General features: G+C 38.8%; 1 protein-coding gene across 2 annotated transcripts in view; it reads right to left on the bottom strand.

The window, feature by feature from the left end:
• LOC149566645 (cyclase-like protein 3) overlaps window positions 1-22,070 on the bottom strand; it is a 176,227-nt gene that overhangs the window by 90,242 nt on the left and 63,915 nt on the right. For both annotated transcript variants that reach the window (XM_089819948.1, XM_089819949.1), the window contains one exon: window positions 8,565-8,637. In XM_089819948.1, the coding sequence (XP_089676074.1) occupies window positions 8,565-8,637 (73 nt within the window). The remainder of the gene's footprint in view (window positions 1-8,564; window positions 8,638-22,070) is intronic.

Below are 22,070 nucleotides of genomic sequence, written 5' to 3'. Positions count from 1 at the left end.
TAAGAGCAATCTTGCATCACCCAAAAAGTCTCCTTTTTGTTTATTGAATAGGAGTTGACTCAATGCAGAGTTGTTGTCTATAAAGACTTGCTACTTAGTAAGTCGGTCATACGAGCTCAGAATGTCCTAATTTCAGAGGTGGATGTTCATCTTGGATATCAGCCTACTAGATGAGGCTCAGTGCCATATCATGAGTATTCGTGGATTTATTGTAGATTTTTGGTGTCCAATTTTAGTATAAAAGCTTCAAGCTTAGTGTTGAAGATGTTAGAGGCCCCAGATGGGCTTTGAAATGGGGTCGACTAGAGCTTGCGCAACTCATAACTTGTAGATTGGAAGGTGAGGATTCTGAAAAGTAGTTACAATAGCCAATTGGAGCAACAGTTCAAAAGTTATGGCCTTCTGAAGTTGGGCCTACCAAAATTTCCAAAATAAGTGTCAAAGGTGTCTCGAGCCAACTCTATATATAATTTTAAGGTTGGTCGGTCTCAAGGGTTTACGTTTGATGTCTAGAAACTTCTTGGGTGGTGTAAAAATGTCTATATAAGGAATGCTCATACATTGTCTAGGATAGCTCTGGGTGATAGTTTGTAGCTCTGTGTTGCAAATTACTATAAGGCAGCCATGTGGGTTTGTATATTGTATTTCAATATTTTGCAATTCTGCATTTGCGGCGATAATAAGAAGCCCATATTTTGTTCTACCCAATTGTTGTTATCTCTTTGTTCCAATATTGTGTTTTTGGTATTAAGGGGAGCACCCTTCATCAGGTGGTATTAAAGCAGGAGTTCCTGAGTGTGTAAACAGATTGCCAACCATAAGGAAGTTGCACCAGGATCGTGGTTTGGGCCAAGCGTGTAGACAGATTGCCAATTGTGAGGCAATTTGCACTAGGGTTTCAGTAGAATTGCGAAAATGCCTCCACAAAAAGAGTGTTATGGAAGAGTCGTAGGTTTTACATCGGAGGGTTTTAGAGCTCTCGAGAGACAAATGCAGGCATTGGAAGAACAAATGAGCAGAGGGATAAATCTTGTCGTAAGAGATGAAAGTGAGGATGAAGGAAAGGAAGAAGAAAATGTTGAAGTAGAGGTAGTTCTAAACTTAGAAGAACAACTTTTTAAGGCCATCTCCACGATTGGAAAAAAACCTAAGATTGAGGTTCCTACATTTTTGGGAAATCTTGATTGATTGAATCAATGAATTTAAGGAATACTTTGAGTATGAAGACATTGAGGATCCTGATAGAGTCAAGTTTGAGAAGGCAAAATTGAATGGACATGCAAAGATTTGGTGGCAGGAGATTCAGTTGGAGTGAAATAGAAGAGGGAAGGACCAATCACCAGATGGGATCAGATGATAGCTAAATTAAAGCGACAGTTCATTCTTGTGGATTATGAGCTTGATCTACTAAAAAAAAATGCAAGGGTTCAAGCAAGTAGGAAGATTTGTTCAGGAGTATACCGAGGAGTTCTACTATGTTCTCATCAAAACCGGCCATGCAGAGCTGATAAGGAGAAAGTCACCCATTATCTTAATGGGTTGAGGCCAAGCATTCAGGAGGATTTGAGTCTGGTTCGAATGAACAGTATTGAAGAGGCATACCAATTCACCCTAAAAGTGAGGAAAAGTTGAACAAAAAGTTTGATAACAAGAATGGTGGAAGAGGTCGCAATGGAAGATCTAGTGAATGGTCTTATGGAGGCCAAAATGATGATCAAAAGAAAAAGGATGAGGTGAGCAGTAGCAGTCGGAACCAAAGGGGAGACAATTCCAATTGTTTCCATGATCTGAACAATAGAGATCAAAGAGAAAGAGGAAGAGAGCAAGGATTCGGAAGAGGAGGTTTCCATAGAAAATGTTTTCACTGCAAAGAAGAAGGGCATAGAGCATTTGAGTGTTCCCAACGCCAAGGAAGGACAAATCAGAGAACAGAAGGTCAGGCCAGAGTTGCGCATGTTGATGAAGATGCCAAATCATTACATTTTGAAGATGTTGAAAGAGAAGTCCTAGTTAATCGAAGAGTCTTGCTGAGTGGGGAGAATGAACCTGATCAAAGGAGGAATTTGTTTCACACAAGGTGCAAATGTGAAGATAAGTTTTGTGATGTGATCATTGATGGTGGAAGCACTGACAATCTAGTGTTTGAAAAGATGGTTACAAAGTTAAATCTCAAGAGGTAGAACACCTGCATCCATACCGTATTGCTTGGGTGTAGGATGACCACAAGGTCATGATCAATGAGTAGTGCCTAGTGAAGTTCAAGATTGGAAGTTACCAGGATGAGGTGCTTTGCGATATCATACCTATGGACATATGTCATATGTTGTTGGGTAGGCTGTGGCAGTTTGACAAGCATGTTCTACATGATGGGCAAGCAAATACCTACACTCTAACAAAGGATGGAGTGAAACATAAGTTGAAGTAATTGAAGGAGAAAGAAGAAAAGGTATGTAGTGCTACCAAAATATGTTTTGTTGATGGAAATGAGTTTCTCAAAGGTATGAAGCGTGAGCATATGTGTTTTATTGTAATCTCAAAATATGGTAAAGACAAAGTAGAGGAGGTACCTATAGAAATTGTAGATTTGTTGAGAGAGTTTCTTGATATTGTGTCAGATAATGTACCTGATGGATTACCCCTAGTGAGGAAGATTAGTCACCAGATGGATTTGATCCCAAGAGCCAGTTTGCCGAACAAGGCAGCACACAAAATGACAACAGCAAAAGTGAGGAGTCGAATAGACAAGTGCATGAGTTAATGCAGAATGGGTTGATTCAGGAGAATTTGAGTCAATGTGTTGTACCAACAGTATTAGCACCAAAGAAGAATGGAGAATGAAGGATGTGCACAAATTTGCGGGTAATCAAGTACAAATTTCCATTGCCAGGGATGGATGACATTATGGACTGTTTGAGTGGAGTAGTATATTTTACAAAGATAGATCTGAAGAGTGGGTACTATCAAATTTGCATCAGAGAAGGAGACGAGTGGAAGACTGTCTTCAAGATAAGGGAAGGATTGTACGAGTGGTAAGTCATGCCTTTTGGGCTAATCAATGCATCGAGCACTTTCATGAGGCTCATGAATGAGTTACTAAAGGAGTTTTTGGGTAAGTTTGTCATTGTTTACTTAAATGATATATTGATCTTTATTAAGACATTGGAGAAGCATTTGATGCACATTCGTAAGGTGTTTGGTAAGTTGAGGGAAGAAAAGTTGCTAATAAACCTAATGAAGTGTAGTTTGTGAAGGAGTTGGTGTACTTGGGATTTGTAGTATCAGCAAAAGGTCTGAAAATGGACCCTGAGAAAATGAAGGCTATCATTGAATGGCCTACTCTAAGGAGTGCAATTAAAGTAAGATCTTTTCATAGATTGCCTAGTTTTTACAAGAAGTTATTAAGAGGTTTTAATAGTACTTGTGGCCCTTTGACTAAAACAATGAGAGGAGATAAAAAAGAATTTAAATGGACTGTAGGAGCAGATAAGAGTTTTAATCTGTTGAATCAAAAAGTTACAAAGCAGCCTGTTTTAGCACTTCCAGATTTTAATAAGGTGTTTGAAGTAAACTGTGATGCTAGTGGTACTACAATAGGAGTTGTTTTGAGGCAAGAAGGTAGACCCATTGCTTATTTCAGTGAGAAGTTGAATAATGCCACAAAAAAGTATTTTGTTTATGATCAAGAATTTTATGCTATAGTTCAAGCATTGAAGAAGTGGAGACACTATCTTCCTCCTAAGGAGTTTGTTTTGTATATTGATCATCAAGCTTTGCAATATTTGAATAGTCAAGGCAAATTGAACCAAAGGCATTTGAAATGGGTTGAATTTTTGCAGAGTTATACATTTGTTTTGAAATACGGGAGTGGGAAGTCTAACAGAGTTGCAGATGCTCTTAGTCGACGACAACTTTTGCTGTCAGAAATGTAGATTGAGGTGGTTGGGTTCAAGTAACTCTAGAATTTGTATCCAGATGATCCTAATCTTGGCGAAGCTTGGAAGACTTGTATAGAACCTATTACACTTGACAGGACAAAGTGGTTGGACTTCAAAATCCAAGATGGTACATTGTTTGAAGAAAGTCAGTTATGCATTCCCTGAAGTTCTATGAGAGAAAATCTCATCAAGGAGAAGCATAGAAGAGGGTTGGCTGGACACTTTAGTAGAGATAAGACCATTGCTTTCGTTGATGAGAATTAAAACTGGCAACAGTTGCAGCAAGATGTGAAGAAGTTTGTGCAGAGTTGCAAAGTATGTTAGATGGTAAAAGGAGTGAAGTAGAATACTGGGTTGTATCAGCCATTTCTTGTACCAGAGAAGATGTTGAAGGATGTAAGCATGGATTTCGTTCTTGGTTTACTAAAGACACAGTGAGGGCATGATTCCATATTTGTGGTGGTTGACAAATTTTCAAAAATAGCACATTTCATTCCCTGCAGAAGACTGTGATGTTGTTCATGTGGCAGAGTTGTTTTTCAGAGAAGTGGTGAGACTACATGGTCTACCAAAGAGTATAGTTTCAGATTATGATGCCAAGTTTGTTGGTATTTGTGGCATACATTGTGGAAGAAATTGAGGACAAATTTGGAGTTCAGTTCATCACATCATCCACAGACTAATGAACAAACCGAAGTTGCGAATTGGAGTTTGGAGAATTTGTTGAGATGTTTAGTTGGAGATAAGCCAAAAGGTGGAGATCTGATTTTACCATAGGCATAATTTGCATACAATAATTATATCAATAGGAGTATTAGTAAGTCATCATTCTAGATTGTATATGGCAACAGTCGCAAAAATGCAGTTGGGTAAAGGAGAAATAAGTAGTGCTAAAATGGAAGATTTTGCTGAACATTTGAATAACATCCATGAGGAGGTGAGGAAGCACATTATTAAGATGAATATATAGTACAAAGTTAAGGCAGATGTGAAAAGGAGGTATAAGGAATTTCAGATTGGAGAGGAAGTCATGGTTCATTTAAGATGGGCATTTTCCAGTGGGTACATATAATAAGCTGAAAATAAAGAAGTTTGGACCGTGCAAGATAGTGAAAAGGCATGATTTTGGAAATGCCTATGAAGTGGAGTTGCCCGCTGAACTGAATATTTCATTGGTATTTAACATTTCAGATTTGACAGAGTATTATGAAGGAGGTGATGGAGATGAAGTTGCAGAAGCGCAGTTGACTATTCCAGCAGCTAGTTCGGCTACAAAAGAGATTGAGGAGATACCGGACAGCCATGTTGGAAAAAGTACAATGAACAAAACTTATGAAGAGTACGTGGTCAAATGGAAAGGGAGACCAGTAGAGGATTCATCATGGCTAGCAAGGGAGGAGGTTGACCATCTTGGTTTTCCTCTAAACACCTGAGACGTGACGGGGCACCTCTCTAATTACCTCGGGTGTCTGATGTAGGAGCATCCTAGGCGTAAGAGTAATCTTGCATCACCCAAAAATATTTGTTTTTTGTTTCTTGAATAAGAGTTGTCTCAATGCAAAGTTATTGTCTATGAAGGCTTGCTACTTAGTAAATTGGCCATACGAGCTCGAAATGTCCTAATTCCAAAGGTGGATGTTTATCTTGGATATATCAGCCTACTAGTTGAGGCTCAGTGCCATATCATGAGTATTCGTAGATTTATTGTGGATTTATGGTGTGCAATTTTGGTATAAATACTTTAGGGTCACATTGAAGACCTTAGAGGAGCTAGATGGGCTCCGAAATGGGGTTAACTGGAGCTTGCACAATATAAGCTTTGTAGATCAGAAACTAAGGGTTCCAAAAAGTGGTTATAATAGCCAATTGGAGCAACAGTTCAAAAGTTATGGCCTTCCGAAGTTGGGCCGACCAAAATTTCCAAAATAAGTGTCAAATGTGTCTCGGGCCAACTCTATATATAATTTTAGCGTTTGTCAGTCTCAATGGTTTAGGTTTGATGGCTAGAAACTTCCCAGGTAGTGTAAAAATGCCTATATAAGGAATGCCCGTACATTGTCTAGAACAACTCTGGGTGATAGTTCGCAGCTCTGTGTTGCAAATTACTATAAGACACCCATGTGGGTTTGCATATTGTATTTCAAAATTTTGTAATTCCGCATTTGTAATGATAATAAGAAGCCCAAATTTTGTTCTGCCAATTGTTATTTCTTTGTTTATGTTATGTGTTTTTGGTATTAAGGGGAGCACCCTTCATAGAAAACCCTTGATCAAAGGGAAAACTCCAGTGGGGATGTTACCCACAAGATAGTGTACCAATATAAAAGTTCCTTGTGAAAGGATGTGGCCCTATAAAGAGCCAAATACAATGCAATCTGTACAATAGTCCCTGTTAAAGGACAAATCCCTATTAGGAGATGTTCAACCCTTGTTAGAAGGTTCAAACCCTGTTAAAGGCTGATAGGAAGACAACTAAACTCACTGTCTAAATTGCTTCAATAAACAATGAAGAGTATATCTTCACGATAACAAATCCAATATTTTGAACTGACCAATACTACAACTCAATCGCCAATACAATTCCTTTAAAGCTCAATACCTTCAACCAACTCTATCCCTGCTCTGCTCTGATCAAACTTCCATCCACTGATCACATCAACACAATTACATGTGATATAGTATGATAATACATCCAAGGAAAACATCTTTCCTTTATACTCCATCCAAATAACTAATTATGTCAGCCTATTAAAGCTTCTCTAATGTACAATTGGTTTCATAGGACTACACTAAGGCATACACACCTCCTTAAGCATCATTACAAATATTACAATAAGGTTCCCACATGTTACAGTAAAATTAACACATTATCCAATAAGGATCAACACGTTTCATCAACATAATTAACTGCCAATAGAACATATCACACATTTTACTTCTACGACCTCTCCAAGATAATCTCCAAGACTTGCTAACACAAACATAGCACTACGAACATGTCTTCAACCATGATCCAAGCTCGCTCACCTTAGTTCCACCTCGCTGATAAGATACAACCAATTAACTAGCAACTATCTTTGTCAATATTTCTTGTACACTAATTTGCTACCAGTCTTCAACAAAAAAAACGATAACTCATCCAACACTCAACAGAAATGTAAAAGAACATAGATGTACATCTATACTCATCAATGAACACAATCCTAAGTTTGCATAGCTTAACCTGTTCTGTGCCAACTCCGCTAACTCATTAAACCTTTGCAATGTACAAAATCCCTATTTGTCATGAACTCAAAAACAAAAATGTTGCCATCAATGACAAACATGTCATCAATACAACACATAACTAGCATATCTATGTGCTAACCAGACTTGTATTCTTAACAGTATTTCATGCTAAAATATTTTAAGACTTCAGACACCGAGTTTTTGGCAAAAACTCACCCAAATTTTGCCAAAAACTCGGCAACAAAAGATATAATGCATGGGATGAAATAAACTCATTATACTTTTGTTTGGCTTGATTTCTTTTGCTCCTAGTTGAATACAATCCCTCCCAACCTTTGATGAGGTCATTTGAAGCAGTTTTGATCCAAGGAATGAAGATTTGTAGTTCATATAGTTTTTAAGTGCAATTGGAGCTTGTTTGAGGCCATCCACACAATGAAGAGGGATAAATTAGCTCAAAAATGCCTAAATGACCTTGTCTTTGTGCAATATAATCTATAGTTGTGCACAAGGAAGGTAGAGGAAATATTTGGTGGTCCAATTGATTTGTGAATGATATAAGCTCTTACAATGATTAGACAACACAAAGGTGGCTTCTAGTGTTTACCAAGGATGACATCTATAATTTGGAGAGGCAGGCTATGGAGGAGAGAGGTGGATCTGGATTCAAAATTGGATGACATTGAGGAGGATGAGGAGGTTAAGGATGCTAAGGACTTGTCAACACCAGCAGCATTTGCATCTACGATCCACAACGTATCCTGTCAAGCAAGGAGGCGTAGCCACAACGGAGTCCTAGGAGTAGACCCTCTAGTTCTACCTCTTGCCTAGCTTTTATGAGAGCTGGGCAGAGGAAGATGTGAAATTTTTCGATGTTGTATTTACTTTTAGTTTTACAAAAACAATTTGCTATTTACTTTTGCTACAGACTATCAGGCTACCAGCCATCAACATTCTACATGAGGATGTTATTTTCTACCCAAATTGCATTTTAATTAATAAAAAATATCTAGACTCGTTTTGTTAATTTTATGAACTCGTTTATTTAGTCATTGGATGCACATCCTCACTGAATTTTATGAGAAAAAATACTTTTCTGATTATATTTAAGCAGGTTTTTTAGTTGCCAAGTTTTTTTGGGGGGGGGCGCTTTAATTTGTATTATCACATCAGACTTCATGGAATGAAAATTTTTGGAAGGTAATTAATTCATAAAGCTATAGTATTCAACTTTAATTTCTCATGATTGGTTCCAAAACATTTTTGACATATTTATAAATATCTAACATGCACATTTTAGGGGTATATGAATGAGATTGAATCAAATACATCTGTATACAGCTATGCTGAATACTTGTAATAATGATGAACATTTTTTAAAATCGTAAAAGAAGTTGTTACCTATCAGTGTTTAATGTCCTAAAAAGCACACGCTGGATGCCTCTTGGAATATTAAGATCCTCCATCACCTTTGCTGAAATGAAATTGAGAGAAAACAACCATATAATTCAAGGGTTGCTGAATAAACTTGCATGAGTTAATAATGTTCAAACCATACTCTTCAAATAATTGTCAATACTTTTTAAACTTTTAAAGCAAGAATAGATATTAGGAACAACCAAAAGCGTAAAAGAAAACAAAAAGAATATAGATAATTCAAAAATACTTTTTAAGTTTATATATCAAAATATTTGTAATTCTCCATCATCTCATGAACAAAGTGATATAACATATCACCAAGCTTGGCATGAGCATTAAATATGCGATTCCTAGCCAAACAGATTGCACTCTAACCATTGCACCGATTATGTACCACCCCACAATCAAAAACTGTCATGTCCTTTTTCCAACATCAAGGCCAATGAACATTTCATTAATAACCTATTTGACTCTCATAGGTTATTAATTGAAGCTAAAGGAATTAACTCTTATTTAATAAAGGGCATGATGATTTAATTTAATCTTCACAATGGGACAACCTTGATTTACTTTTCCTCTCTCTTAAGGCCAACCTTGACTTCAAATTTGGGAGGAGAAAATCATGAAAGACCTCTATAAAGGGAATTCGTGGAGGAGCATTAGAGCATTGATGTTTTGGCATTTATTTACACTTCCATATTTGGAGTTGAAGATTTGATTGCAATGTGATGGGTTCCTACCACCCTAGTCGGCTCTACTTCCAATTTCAAGAAGTCTCTTGGTAGAGATGAAACTGCATGCAGCTGAGTGCTAATTGGCCAACCCAAGGAATATCGATTACTGAAGAAAGGTCTCTGATTGCCAAAGGATACAATAATCCAAGGGATGACCGGATCAATTTATGGCACGAGCAGAGTCAGATCGGGAGCTAAATAAACACCTTGCTGGTGCAATTCTCTAGCGACTAATTGATATCGCAGATAACATACAGGTCGTATTTAAGTTTGCATACTGGTTCATCTGATTGTGTAAATCGACATGCAAGGCCATTGGCTGAACCATCAACCTTCATACATTTTGTGCTGAGATACAGTTGAACATTCAGGTCCAAGTTGAACAGCAACCAAGGATTGATTATGGAGGGTAATATCGAGATGCCATTGCTTCCTTAGGGTGTATTTAACCAGATGTGGGCAGTGATTACCAGTGATAGTGGTGAAAATATCTAATAGGAATAGTGATATTGATTACCAGTGCTAATGGTGGAAATAACTAACGGCGAAAAAAACTAGCATCAATCTCAGCAGTGAGACAACTATCTTCAACGGTGTGTCTGCATCTTTTGAGATCTACTACTCAATTGTGAAGACGATATTCTTTCAGATATGATTTGAGTATTACAAAGAAAATCAAGACCTTTACTCTGCAACTTCAAGTATGGAGCAATAATTTGTAGAAATAGGTGCAAATATCTTCAAACTACTTTGTATTCAATTTTCAGATTGCAATAAAATTTAGTTTGTACACAAATACTGTTCTGAAGCTAGTATATTTGCTTGTTTCTTTTACCAGCCTTGGGATATTTCAGCAATATCAGAACTTTGACCCTGCCAGCCTGCTGGGATGAGGTTTGATGAGTGACAAAGGATCAAGCTACATCATCTCCTAGAGAAGAAGACAACAATCTCAGTCACCTAACCCCAGTTCTGAAGGTACAATAGGAGATGCTCAGCCAGACCTGAGCATTTCAGCAAGAGGGAAGAAAAAGAATAGTTGAAGCAATTTTCCAATTTACAAAACCAAGGAATAATGGGGTTAATAATGGAGATAACAACATGCATGGAGATAATCCAGTCAATAAGAGGACTCACAACCAATTCACCCCTGCCTCTAGTTCAAGGCCTATGATGCACTACAGTAACGATTTAAGGAGAATGATCAGCAAGCTCAACCTACACTCTTTACTGTCTTGGAAAAGACAATAATGTGTGTGAGGGTACAGAAGGTGGAAACATACTTTCAGCTTAACCACATGCTCAAAGATAAAGCAATCAAGTTCAGAACACCTTGATGGTGTTGCTTATGACTAGTGGTATAAGGGATTGCTGATTCACAAGATGAAACTCCAAGGATGGGACTGTGCGACAAGATGGGCTCTCACAGTTGTGGTGTAGGTGAGGCCTTTTGCCGACCTAAGGAGTATTTGATGGGGCTATGTCGTGTGTTGGGCACACATAGTTGTGGCGTAGGATCCTATCCTGGGACAGGTCCAAGGTGTAATCTTGGGGTTGTGTTGTGATGAATCCACACACAATTGTACTGTAGGTTAGAAGTGGAGCCAATTTGAGGTGTAACCATAGAGGATAAGTGTGGGAGTGCATCGACTAAGGCGATCAACCTCCCTCAAGAGGGACAAAGCAAAGTAGTCCTTCCCTCTAATCTTGGGGTAAGGTAGAGGTGACACATCGCTTTCAGAGTGAAGAAGAATAGCTTTGCTTTATCATATAGTGGTGAGGTTTGGTGGCAGATGCAAGACTTATGTTCCCTATCTCAGTGAAGTAGAGTAGTTGAGCCAATGTCGATGATGACTCTAGGCACACAATTGTGGTGTAGGTGAGGCATGGAGCTGATCTAAGGTGGAACCATGCAGGGTAAGTGTCAGAGTGCATCAAGGGCAACTAAGGTGATTGAACTCCTTCAAGAACAACGAAGCAAAGTAGTCCTTCCCTCTAGTCTCGGAGTGAGGTAGAGGTGACGCATAGTTTTAGGAGTGAAGAAAAGTACATCCACCTTATCATATAGTGGTGAGATTTGGTGGCGAATGTAAGACTTATGTTCCCTATCTCACCAAAGTAGAGTAGTTGAGCCAATGTCCCTAATGACTCTAGGCAAGTTGTCTAAAATCTAAAAGTTGGGGAAGCAAAGTACCTAGTCCTAGGGTAGGAGACAAATGGTTTGTCTGAGTAGGAGTATTGGGGCTTATGGTGAGTGTGGAGGAGTGGTGCCAAGCCAAATATCTATGCCAAGGTCATCGGGAGACCGGGAGATGGGGAGACTTAGAGGTCTCCAGTACTAGTACTAGTACCAGTACAACAAATTTTCAAAACTAGAAGACCGGGGTACTTCGAGACGACAATTTTTTTAAATAGTTTAAAGAGTCTAATACTAAATACAAAATTTGAAAATAATAATATTGTAAAACCAAAAGACTACAGTAAATAATAATAGTAATGTCACATTAGTATAGAGTCAAATATTTCAAAACTCAAACAATCACAATAATGTATCTCATTGATCTTAATTTTTGCAATAAAAACATTAAAATGAGGACTAAAACATAATTATTTAATGTTATATTTTACATTTATATTTTATCTAGGAGACTTAGGGGAGACTTCACTATTTGGATTAGGAGACTGGGAGACTTCAAGAAACTTTCTCATGAAGTCTCCAACCTTTTTTGAGGTCTTCAAAGACACGAAAAGTCTCTGAGACGCGTCTCAATCTCCGAGGCGCAACTTTTAGGGGGGAGACAAGTCTCCCCATAACCATGATCTATGCATTGTGGATTTGAGTGACATGACTCGAATAGGCAAGTTGTGAAGGATGACTTGTGGTGCATGACTGAAATGGTGTGAGGTGATTCACAGGCACATGCTATGATGGCATAGCCAAGTTGGAAATGGAGTACAACACCCAAGGGATTGGTGGATCATGGAACTAGGGTATGGTACTCAAGTAGGCATGCATTGCAAAGGGAATCCAAGGAGCGAGATTGTTTGTGTGCATGGAGGTTGGCTTGAATGCAATGGATGCATGAGTAATAAGGGTCAACAATAGAAGCATGTGGTCAGAGACATGGTGCCAAGGCAACTGGAGCTTAGTGTTTGGATTGAGTGTTGATTAAGGTGGTTAGCAAATCTCATGGGAAATAGAACAAATTGGGTGCACTTCAAGGTTCATGGTGAGTTGGGGAAGACCAACATGGGAAGTCAATTCGTAGAGAGATGTTGGGTGTGCTCAGGTAGCATGTAAGGTTAGACTAAAGGACTCAGGGTGATTTGAGGTGCTTGGGTAGTGTGGAGTATGCTAAGGAAGTATCCATAGGGAGCAAGGGAGGACTCAGTGGTCTAAGTCACTTAGGGGGAATGAAGTGTTTCATGAGTGAGTCTTAGTGAGCCTCATAGTTGAGCAAAGGGAGTTGTGGCGATTCTAGGCATTCAAGGAGTGATGTAGTGATGATTAAGGGGTGATCAAGAGACTCGAGGAGTTGGGATCACATATGGCCAGTGTTAGGAGTCTTATGGGGGGTGCGGAGGCGAAGACGTAAGGGGATAAGTTAGGGGTTCAACACAAATTGAACAGGGGTAGAGCTTCAAGCTTGAGGATGTGTGCAAGGTGCAACAAAGGAAGTAGAACCTAGGAGGTTTGACATACACTTCTATTCCGCAAGGGTGTGTGTTAATGCAGTCAGATGTGTCAACACTTGATGAAGATTAGGGTTAAGGCATAGTTTGGGTAAATGAAAATGACTCATCCTCAATGGAAGTTGCTAGTAGGGGTCTCCAGTGTCGCGTGAGGTTGGAGATTCTAAGAGACAAGGCTCATCCTAGGTGTGAGCTAAATCAAACCCTGTGACAAGTGGTATCACAAAGTTGTCACCTTAGGACATGATCAAATCACTTCATAGACTGATTTCACAAATAGACTTATTGAGAGGTTTGATGGAAAGGACCCTGATAGCTACATTGCGAATTCCAAAGATTCTCAATGTTGATGACATACATATCACAGAGGAGGTTAATCGCCATATTCATGGATGGATTGATGGATCCTTTGAGGGGATGGGTCAAAGCCCTTGGTCCAAATACTCTCTTGGAGGCAATCAAGAAAGCTCGTAACGTAGCTTTGTCTACACCTAAAAGTCAAGTCTCATCTAAGGCACCCATTTTGTAGAAAAATAAAGACGACAAACCCTTTGGGAAGGAGTGGCCCCAAAGAAACTAGATGGACAATATGAAAAGGAAAGACTTGAGAAGGAAGAAGCAATACTTTGGTGGCATGGAGCCATGAGATCCTAGACATGGATGCCTTGGCAAGGGGAAGATTCACTACCATTAAGGCGGAATCAAATAGTGAGGAGAATCATATCAAGAACGAATCTAAAGAATCTGATAAGAAGCCACCTCATAGAGAAGATTGCAACAATGGAGAAGGGAGGAAAAATTGTTGCCTTATCTAGTACACCAAAATATGATGTCTTTCAAGTGTGAGGTGTATTATACGGGTAGTGGGTCATTTTCTTGCTCGACAATGAAACTACTCACATTTTTAGCATTGCTTCCTTGGTTGCTAGGAGAGGGTTGTAGACAATTAAGCACAGGGGATTTCACATGAAGGTGGAAAGTAGACAACGTTTGTCTTGCACATTTGATCTCCAAAATAAGTATCACCTTTGGGAGTGACAAACTCACAAATTATTTCTTTGTTGTAGGCTTAGATGACACAAATGTCATTTTGGGCATTCAATGGATGGAGACTCTTAACAAATACTATCTAGGTTTGTTAGTAAACAGATTGTCCTTTTCCTAAAAATGGTCTTAGCCTCGACTCTTTGCCCAAAGCTAAAGGAACAAACCTAATACTAGTAAATTGGGTTAGTGCACATTGGTGTCACTTCCCCCTGAATTTTAAGGGTACAGCTCCCCTCTACAAAGATTTGCAATGAATGGGTCCTAAACTAACTCCATGGTATGCTCTTAACCCAAGAGAACCAGAGGCTGAATTGAGTAACCCATAGCTATAAGGTTGCTCAGGCAAAGATTAAGACTACTTCTATACCTACTACCTACTCCTATATGCATCTAAACTAACTAAATGCAGACACAGTGAGAACTGAAATGCTTCCCAACATAAATGGATCAAAGTCCATGTGAAAACCACTATCGGTGACCTCCCAGCCAGTTCACATTCCAATCCCCTAACACACTACTAGACCTGACTTGCATAGAATAGAGGAAATAAACATATACTACTAATGATAGTCATATGTCATACAACCACCGTAAAGAAAGCAATAAATCACAATTTAGCCACAATTCTACAACTTTCACCAGCAACAAAGATCACTCCTAAGTTCTACACAAACTAAACTAACATGAAGGACCAGCAACATATCACTGTGAACGCAAAGTCTCATTCAGTGGTTCTAGCTACCAAGGTTTGCTCACAAGAACAGTATATTTCCAACTTAAATTTGTCATTGAAGTTCAACTAGACAATGGATTTGGCATCTTCAACACTAGCGTAGAGGAAAACACCATTTTCTAGTATGCTTTGTTTTCCTTTGTTTCGGAGCGAAGCAATTTATGTGAAGCTCCAAAATGCTCTTTATTTCCTTCTTTTCGGAGAAGTGCCTTTAATAATCAAGTTTTGAGGAGAAGCAAAAAGCCCAAATTCCTGAAGGAATATTTACTGCACAATTCAACCAAGTCAATAGGTTTACCTTAGAAACACTAAGCATTTCATAGGGTTCGAGCACTTAGTTGAATTTTATTTGAATTTCCTTTAAGCTTAGTTAGGGCTACTTCCTCACCATTGATTTCTACGCAATCAATGACTAGGCTTGAATCCATCTATCTTTCTTTACTTACCAGTGCCTTGTGGGACCGAAGGCACGTGGCATACAAGTGGTAGACTGAACTTTGAAGACTTTAATCTCGATCGTTAATCAAGCCATGATCAATGCTTATGGAGCCTTTTACCAACTGGGCCTACCAAAAATTTGTCTCCACGAGATCAATAGCTCCCATAGCCCTATGGTAAATAATTGTCAATCACTTTGGGGTCCGAGGGCACGAGGGCTATTCGATGCATTCAGGTTTTTATCTAGCTTTCAAATGCTCACTAAGTAAAATGTGGATATCATTTGCACCGTCCATCTTGATTGTATTGACGATCACCATGTCTCGAATAGGTGGGTTTGTTGAGATTTTTTCTTAATAGGATCGATGGCTCCCATTGTCCTGGAGCCACTAACTAATTATCATCATTCGTGTGCAAAACTATGGGGAGCATTGATCTTAATTGGAACTTAACTGACAACTTATACTCATAGATTTCCAATCTGAGTCGTCGATCAATGATCAAGATCTTTACATAAACTGGCCCGAGTGCATATGGGAATCAATTATGGTCCTCATGCCACGAGGAATTTACTGAATCGTTGATTGACTTTTTCTTCCCTTTACATAGTAGTAGGTATCGATGACTGATATGAAAATATCAGAATCAACTCAACTACATTTCACACCATAATTAAGCATTCTCACTGCTTCTTCTCTTGTTCGATTCCCATGGGCATGATCTTTTGTTACCTCAGTCACAAGATGCATTTACTCACTTCAAAACCTACTACTGATCTTCTGCTAGAAACATGGTTTGAGTGCTAGCTAATATTTCAATAAAACTTTGACTTTCTTCTCATTTAGCAGGAAGCTCAATACTTGCCCACCCACCCTATGTCACCTAGAAGACAGATATACATTTGTTTTCCCACATAGGTAAGCATATAGGAATAGACGAGAAGAGGAAAGCTTCCTTCAAGGCACTTCTAGATCATAGACAGATATTTGTAATGATTAGACATTAAGCTAGAAGCTTGAAGAAGGGAGACCAAAATTATGCCAATAGGGTTTCAAGAGATTGGAGTTTACATTCAAGGTGGATGGAAGAAGGTAATCTTTAGAGGAATGTCTAACAAAGGGTCTAGAGTAGTTTCAGCTAAATACATGGAGGTGGTATTTAGACTTGAGGATGAAGTAATTTTAGTCTCTTCCAAGCCATTGGACAACTAAATTAAATACTATCATGATGATGAGGTATAAACAATTTTGGATAGGCATAGTGGGGTCTTCAATGATATTTCCCCTAGTGTGCCAATGATAGAGGGTTCAAGCGCACATTAGAATTAGGAGCCAAACCCAGGCATTCCAAGAAATTCAAGGATGAAATTGACAAGGCAATTCAGGAGCTTTTGGACATGGGACACATCAAGCTCCTAAATTGCCTTGTCCTGACGGAGAACGATGGGACTTTCAAAATGTACACTGACTATTAGGCCCTAAGCAAGAAGACAATCAAGTAACCAATTTCGTGGATTGATAAGTTGTTCAATAAGCTTCATGGAGCAGTCTACTTCTCAAAGATAGATATCAATTTGAGATATCACCATATTTGGGTGGAAGAACAAAATATTCATAAGACAACTTCCAAGTGCTGCTATGGCCACTGCATGTTCTTGGTCATGCCCTTTGGATTGAGTCATTCATCTATCACATTCCAATCGTGCATTAACCACATCTTCAATAGGTAGTTGCAGAAGTTCTTGTTGGTGTTTTTCTATGACATTCTCATGCACAGTAATACATGGGAGAACCACCTAAGGCATTTGGATGAGCTTTTAATGATAATGGAGGCACATTCATTGTATGTGAAGCAAAGTAACGTGAATCGGAATCGTATCGGAATCGGCACGGCCGAATCGAATCATGAATCGGGGGTGAATCGCTGGTGAATCGGCGATGAATCGGCAAATTTGAAAAAACCTTTTAAATGTAAAGATTTTAACAATTTAAGACTTATTTCATGCACCCTTTATTGAATATAACTTAAAAATACTATAACATCATCAAATAGAATCTAACATACATAAACATGAAACATAAAATCCATCACGTACGTAACTATGTTATCATTATGTACTAAAATGTAAATTGTATGCTAGCTGAAGTAAATAAAAATCAAATGATCATAATGATTCAAATCATAGAATCAGTAAGATGAAATCATGAAGATCTATAAGACATCAAATCATAAATGTATGTATAAATCTAAGATGAAGATCCATGAAAGTTTGAAACATATGTCTATCAGTGATTCAGTATCACTATCAATATCTATACAGTGTAAACAAAATATAAAAACAAGGCTCTAGCTCAAGCCTCATCATCCTCATCATCATCCTCTAGCTCTGCTGCAGCCTCAACCTCAGCCTCTGAGTATCCAATTTGGCTATGAGAAAGGCGTGTAAGGTAGGTCCTAGAGGACCGCCGAGCCATGTCCCCTGCATGGGCAATGGGCTCATGAATAACGTCGCTAGGGCCTACGTCTATGCATGCGCGTGTGCGTCTACCAATGCCTGAGCGTGCTCTAGCTGCCTCCTCTGCCCTGGCCACAGCCTCAACCTCTACATCCACCTGGTCAACCCACGCACGGTCTTCCTCAGTGAAGACTGGGTCCACGGTCTCTGTGATCCACTCTGATTCAGGATCAATCTCCTCCAGAATGATCGGAGAGGAGTCAGCGCCCAAAATCTGTCTGATCCTAAGACAAAGGTTGTAATGAACAAAGACAAGATCATTCAACCTCTGCACTGTCAACCTGTTTCTCCTCTTCAAGTGGATGTGCTCGAACATGGACCAACTGCGCTCACATCCAGAAGCGCTGCTCGGCTGACTTAGAATGCAGATGGCAATTTTTTGAAGGTTTGGAGTTTTGCCGGTTGGAAACCTATGGCTTTTCTTTTCTCTTCTTCTCTCTCACTTTTCCTCTCTTGTACTCATGCTTAACAAATAGAAGGCCCTTTAGGGTTATAACAAAGAGAATAGGTCAAAAACAAAGTGAAAAAAACAAGTGATTTTTAAAAAATTTCAACTTCCCTTTTTACATGCCGCGAACGATTCATGGCCGATTTTAAAGGCGATTTTTGGCGATTTTTACATGAATCGCCCGAATCGGCGATTCAGGCGATTCATGGCCCAGAAATCGGCGATACCGATTCGCGATGCAAAAAAAATCGCCCAGCATGAATCTGGTCGCGGAATCGCTGATTCAGGCGATTTTTGGGCGATTCTCGTTACTATGATGTGAAGGCATCCAAGTGCAAATTTGGCATAATAGAGAATTTATACGTGGGGCATATCATCAACATAGGAGTACAAGTGCACCAAGAGAAGATTTAGGCAACCTCGACTAGCCACCTCCAAGGTTACTTACGGAATTGAAAGGGTTCTTTGGTCTATGCAACTACTATTGGAGATTTGTGAAGGATTCTCGTAGCTTGAAGCCCCTTTGACCAACCTCATTGGTTCTTTGACCTATGCAACAGGACTTCGACAAGTTGAAAGAGACCATGAGCACTTGTCCAATTTGCAATGCATGGAGAGAGGGCATTGGAGCAGTCTTAATGTAGAACCATCACCCCATTGCATATGAGATTAGATTGTTGAGAGGTTGTACAAATATCTACAAGAAGGAGACACTTGTGATCATGCACATATTGGCCAAATTCAAGTAGTACTTGGTTGGCGAATAAATGAGGACATGAATGAGAAGTGGTAGAATTAGGTGAGTAACATACCTGTGACTTTGACATTGAGTATGTATGGGGAAGAAGAATGTGGTGGTTGATGTTTTGTTTAGGAAACTAGCCTTATGTTCCTTGCCAGGAATCCCAATGGATTGGAAGGCTCACTTGTTGTTTGATTATTCCAAGAACAATTCTTCCTATGAGATGGTGGATAACTAGATTCACAATGAAAGATATAGGGGGTAGATGATGTAATACAAGGACAAGATCTTTGTTTCAAGTCAAAGCTAAAGGAGAAGATTATGAGGAAAGATCATGAGTCGCCATTAGTTGGACACCTTGGGTACTTAGACATACAAATAGCTCCAAGAGAGGTTCTTGTGGAAGAACCCCAAAGATGATGTTTTGTGTTTTGTCTGAGAGTACACCACTTGCCAACAAAACAAATTGGAGCATACATTTTTGAGGAGATTGCTACGTACCTATTCCAAAGCAAAAGTGGGAGAGTATCTCAATGGATTTGATCATAGGACTCCCTTAGATACAGGGAAGGGATTGCTCTTTGTGGTGGTTGACCAATTGACCAAGTATGAACACTTCACCATTTTGAGGAATATAAGGCAATACAAGTTGTGAAGTTATTCTTTGAGAGGTTCTAGATTGCATGGGTTTTTGAAGAATATTGTCAACGATAGAGATGGTAGAATAGTTAGTGGCTTTTGGATAGAGCTCTTTAGGCTAACAAGCATCAAGCTAACTACAAGTACCAGTTACCATCTGCAACCGAGTGAAGGGCTATCTATACAGTTACGTGGCACTACAAAAAAAGACTTGTATAATTGTATACAATGGCTTCACCTAGTTGACCATTGTTAGGGTACCACGCATATTAGGATTTCACCCTACAAGGCCTTATAAAGGATATGTATTTTGTCGATTTTATGATCATGCTTAATAATTGGGCTATTACTTGGTCAAGCCTATAGCTTGGTGGAGATTGAGGCTCCACACCCCTTGTGGGATTGAGAAGCAACACTCCTTGTAGGGGTTTAGGGGTAGTCCAAATATAGAGCTCTAGAAAATAAGTAAAGTATGCCTAACTTGGAAATATTTTGGCATCCCAAGTACATTTCCAAAATTTGGAAACAAAATGGGATGGGGTAGGGACATTTCCTAGCCATCCCTGAATGATCCCCTAGAGGATGAGTAGTCATTTTGGGCAAGAGAAATGTCCCTAGGGAGAAAACGATAAGAGTAAACAAAAACCATTACTAAGAAAAGGCATTTTCTAATGAAAAAGAAAAGTAGCATATAATACAAAGGTGAATTTGTCTATAGTGTATAGACAGATTTTGAAGAGTTTCTTGGTTGGAAATCATTTACCTGCTAAAAGCAATGGCTGGGGCAATGACTTGGTAGGACTGACTGCCATCCATCCACAAGATTCATGTCACGCTTTTGGAAATGCAATTGCCAAAGTGGTTGAAAATGTGATTCCCACATGTGCACATGGATGCATGTGGAAGCTTGAGTAGAAAAAGAATTCCTTGCCACCTGATGTTAAAAAAAGATGAAGCACATAATTCATTATATGAATCCATATTTCAAGAACTTAAGTCATCACTCAAGTATCTATCAGGTATGAGTACATAAATTTTAAGTTTTCAAAGGGGGGGAAGAAAAGGCCAGTAATTGAAGGCCACTAAGAAGCTGTATGAACACTTCAATAAATTCAAATTGAGAAGTTCAAGACATGCTACTTAAATCAAATTCCATGCCACTCATTTCCCATGCCATCTTGCCCATTCACCTCCTTTTGTATTTTCTGCAAATGTTGCACCATCCCCGAGACAATTTGTTAGCAGCTGTATTGCCTTCTGGGTGCCTAGATATGCATCAGCAGAGTCAAACAGGACATCTAAGATATTAATCCCTTGGATATGAGAAGAATTGGAGAATTGGACATTTCTTCAAAGCTGATGTTTAGCTAATTCCATAGCCAATCAGCCTGAGCTCACACAATTGACAACCACACAAGACATCCACTTAGTTGGCCGATATAATAGAATAAGCTGAATATCAATTTTGTTGATCAGCCTCAGAACCTCCAGAATCATTTCTTGAATTCAGCATCATGAGACATGCAATATGTTCTATAAAGCATGCTTTCTATGGATATCCACTACAAATACCTAAACTCTTTTTTCATGCAAGAAAAATGAATAGTAGATACAAGTTGCCAAAGCTAGTTAGAATAAGATGTGGTGAAGAAAGAAATCAATTTAGTTTTGCCTGTAGTGATGCATCTACAAATTTGGCAATAGATTATGTTATCCCAAGAGAGTATGGAAATAAGTCCCTGCTATTAATGCACCAAAGTTGATCTCGGTGCATTAAGATAACCAAATAAATTTATGGTTATATTGGCCTAACAGTTGGATATTGTTACATATGTAATAAGCAATTAAACAAATCAGTCTATATAGTAAAACTAGGCTCTTGCTGCAATAATGAAATGCATTATATTGACTTAAGCTCTTGAACTCTGTTGATATGAATCTTCTATCATTTTGATCTTGCTCTACCATTTATTCAAATCCAATATATTATCTTCACGTCAGCATACTGTACTGCACAAGATATGACAAAGGGATTTGCTAGCAAAGTATTTGATGGATGATCAAATGATCAGCCAGCTAATTTTGATACACATGTAAGGACAGTTCCAAGGAGTTTCAAGGCCTCATGTATTTGTGTGGATGCAATGCACACAGGTTAGAGAGAGCTTAAATTTCTTAGTTGCAATTTATTGAATCATAACCTGCTTTTGTAACTCATAGCCTGTAGAAACAAAGTTATTTTGACAAACCAAAGTATGCAAATCTCATCATAAGGTGAATCACTGAAAGCAAGGGAAAGGGATGTTAGTTTATAGTTGCCAAGCAAGGGAAAAGGAGTGTTACTTCATAGTCATCAATTCCTATGTCAAAATCCTATTTGCACCTTGTTGCACCATTTGAGAATTGCTTGAAACTGTTTTTATAACTGTCTTCTATAAAATAAATAAGAATGATGAAAAAGTATGCTACAATACGAAGTTAAGGTGAAAAATACATGAA

Source organism: Cupressus sempervirens, chromosome 3, assembly GCF_028749045.1.
Source record: "Cupressus sempervirens isolate cs-2001-9-10 chromosome 3, ASM2874904v1, whole genome shotgun sequence".
Classification (NCBI taxonomy): Eukaryota; Viridiplantae; Streptophyta; class Pinopsida; order Cupressales; family Cupressaceae; genus Cupressus; species Cupressus sempervirens.
This window is presented reverse-complemented; position numbering and strand designations above follow the sequence as displayed.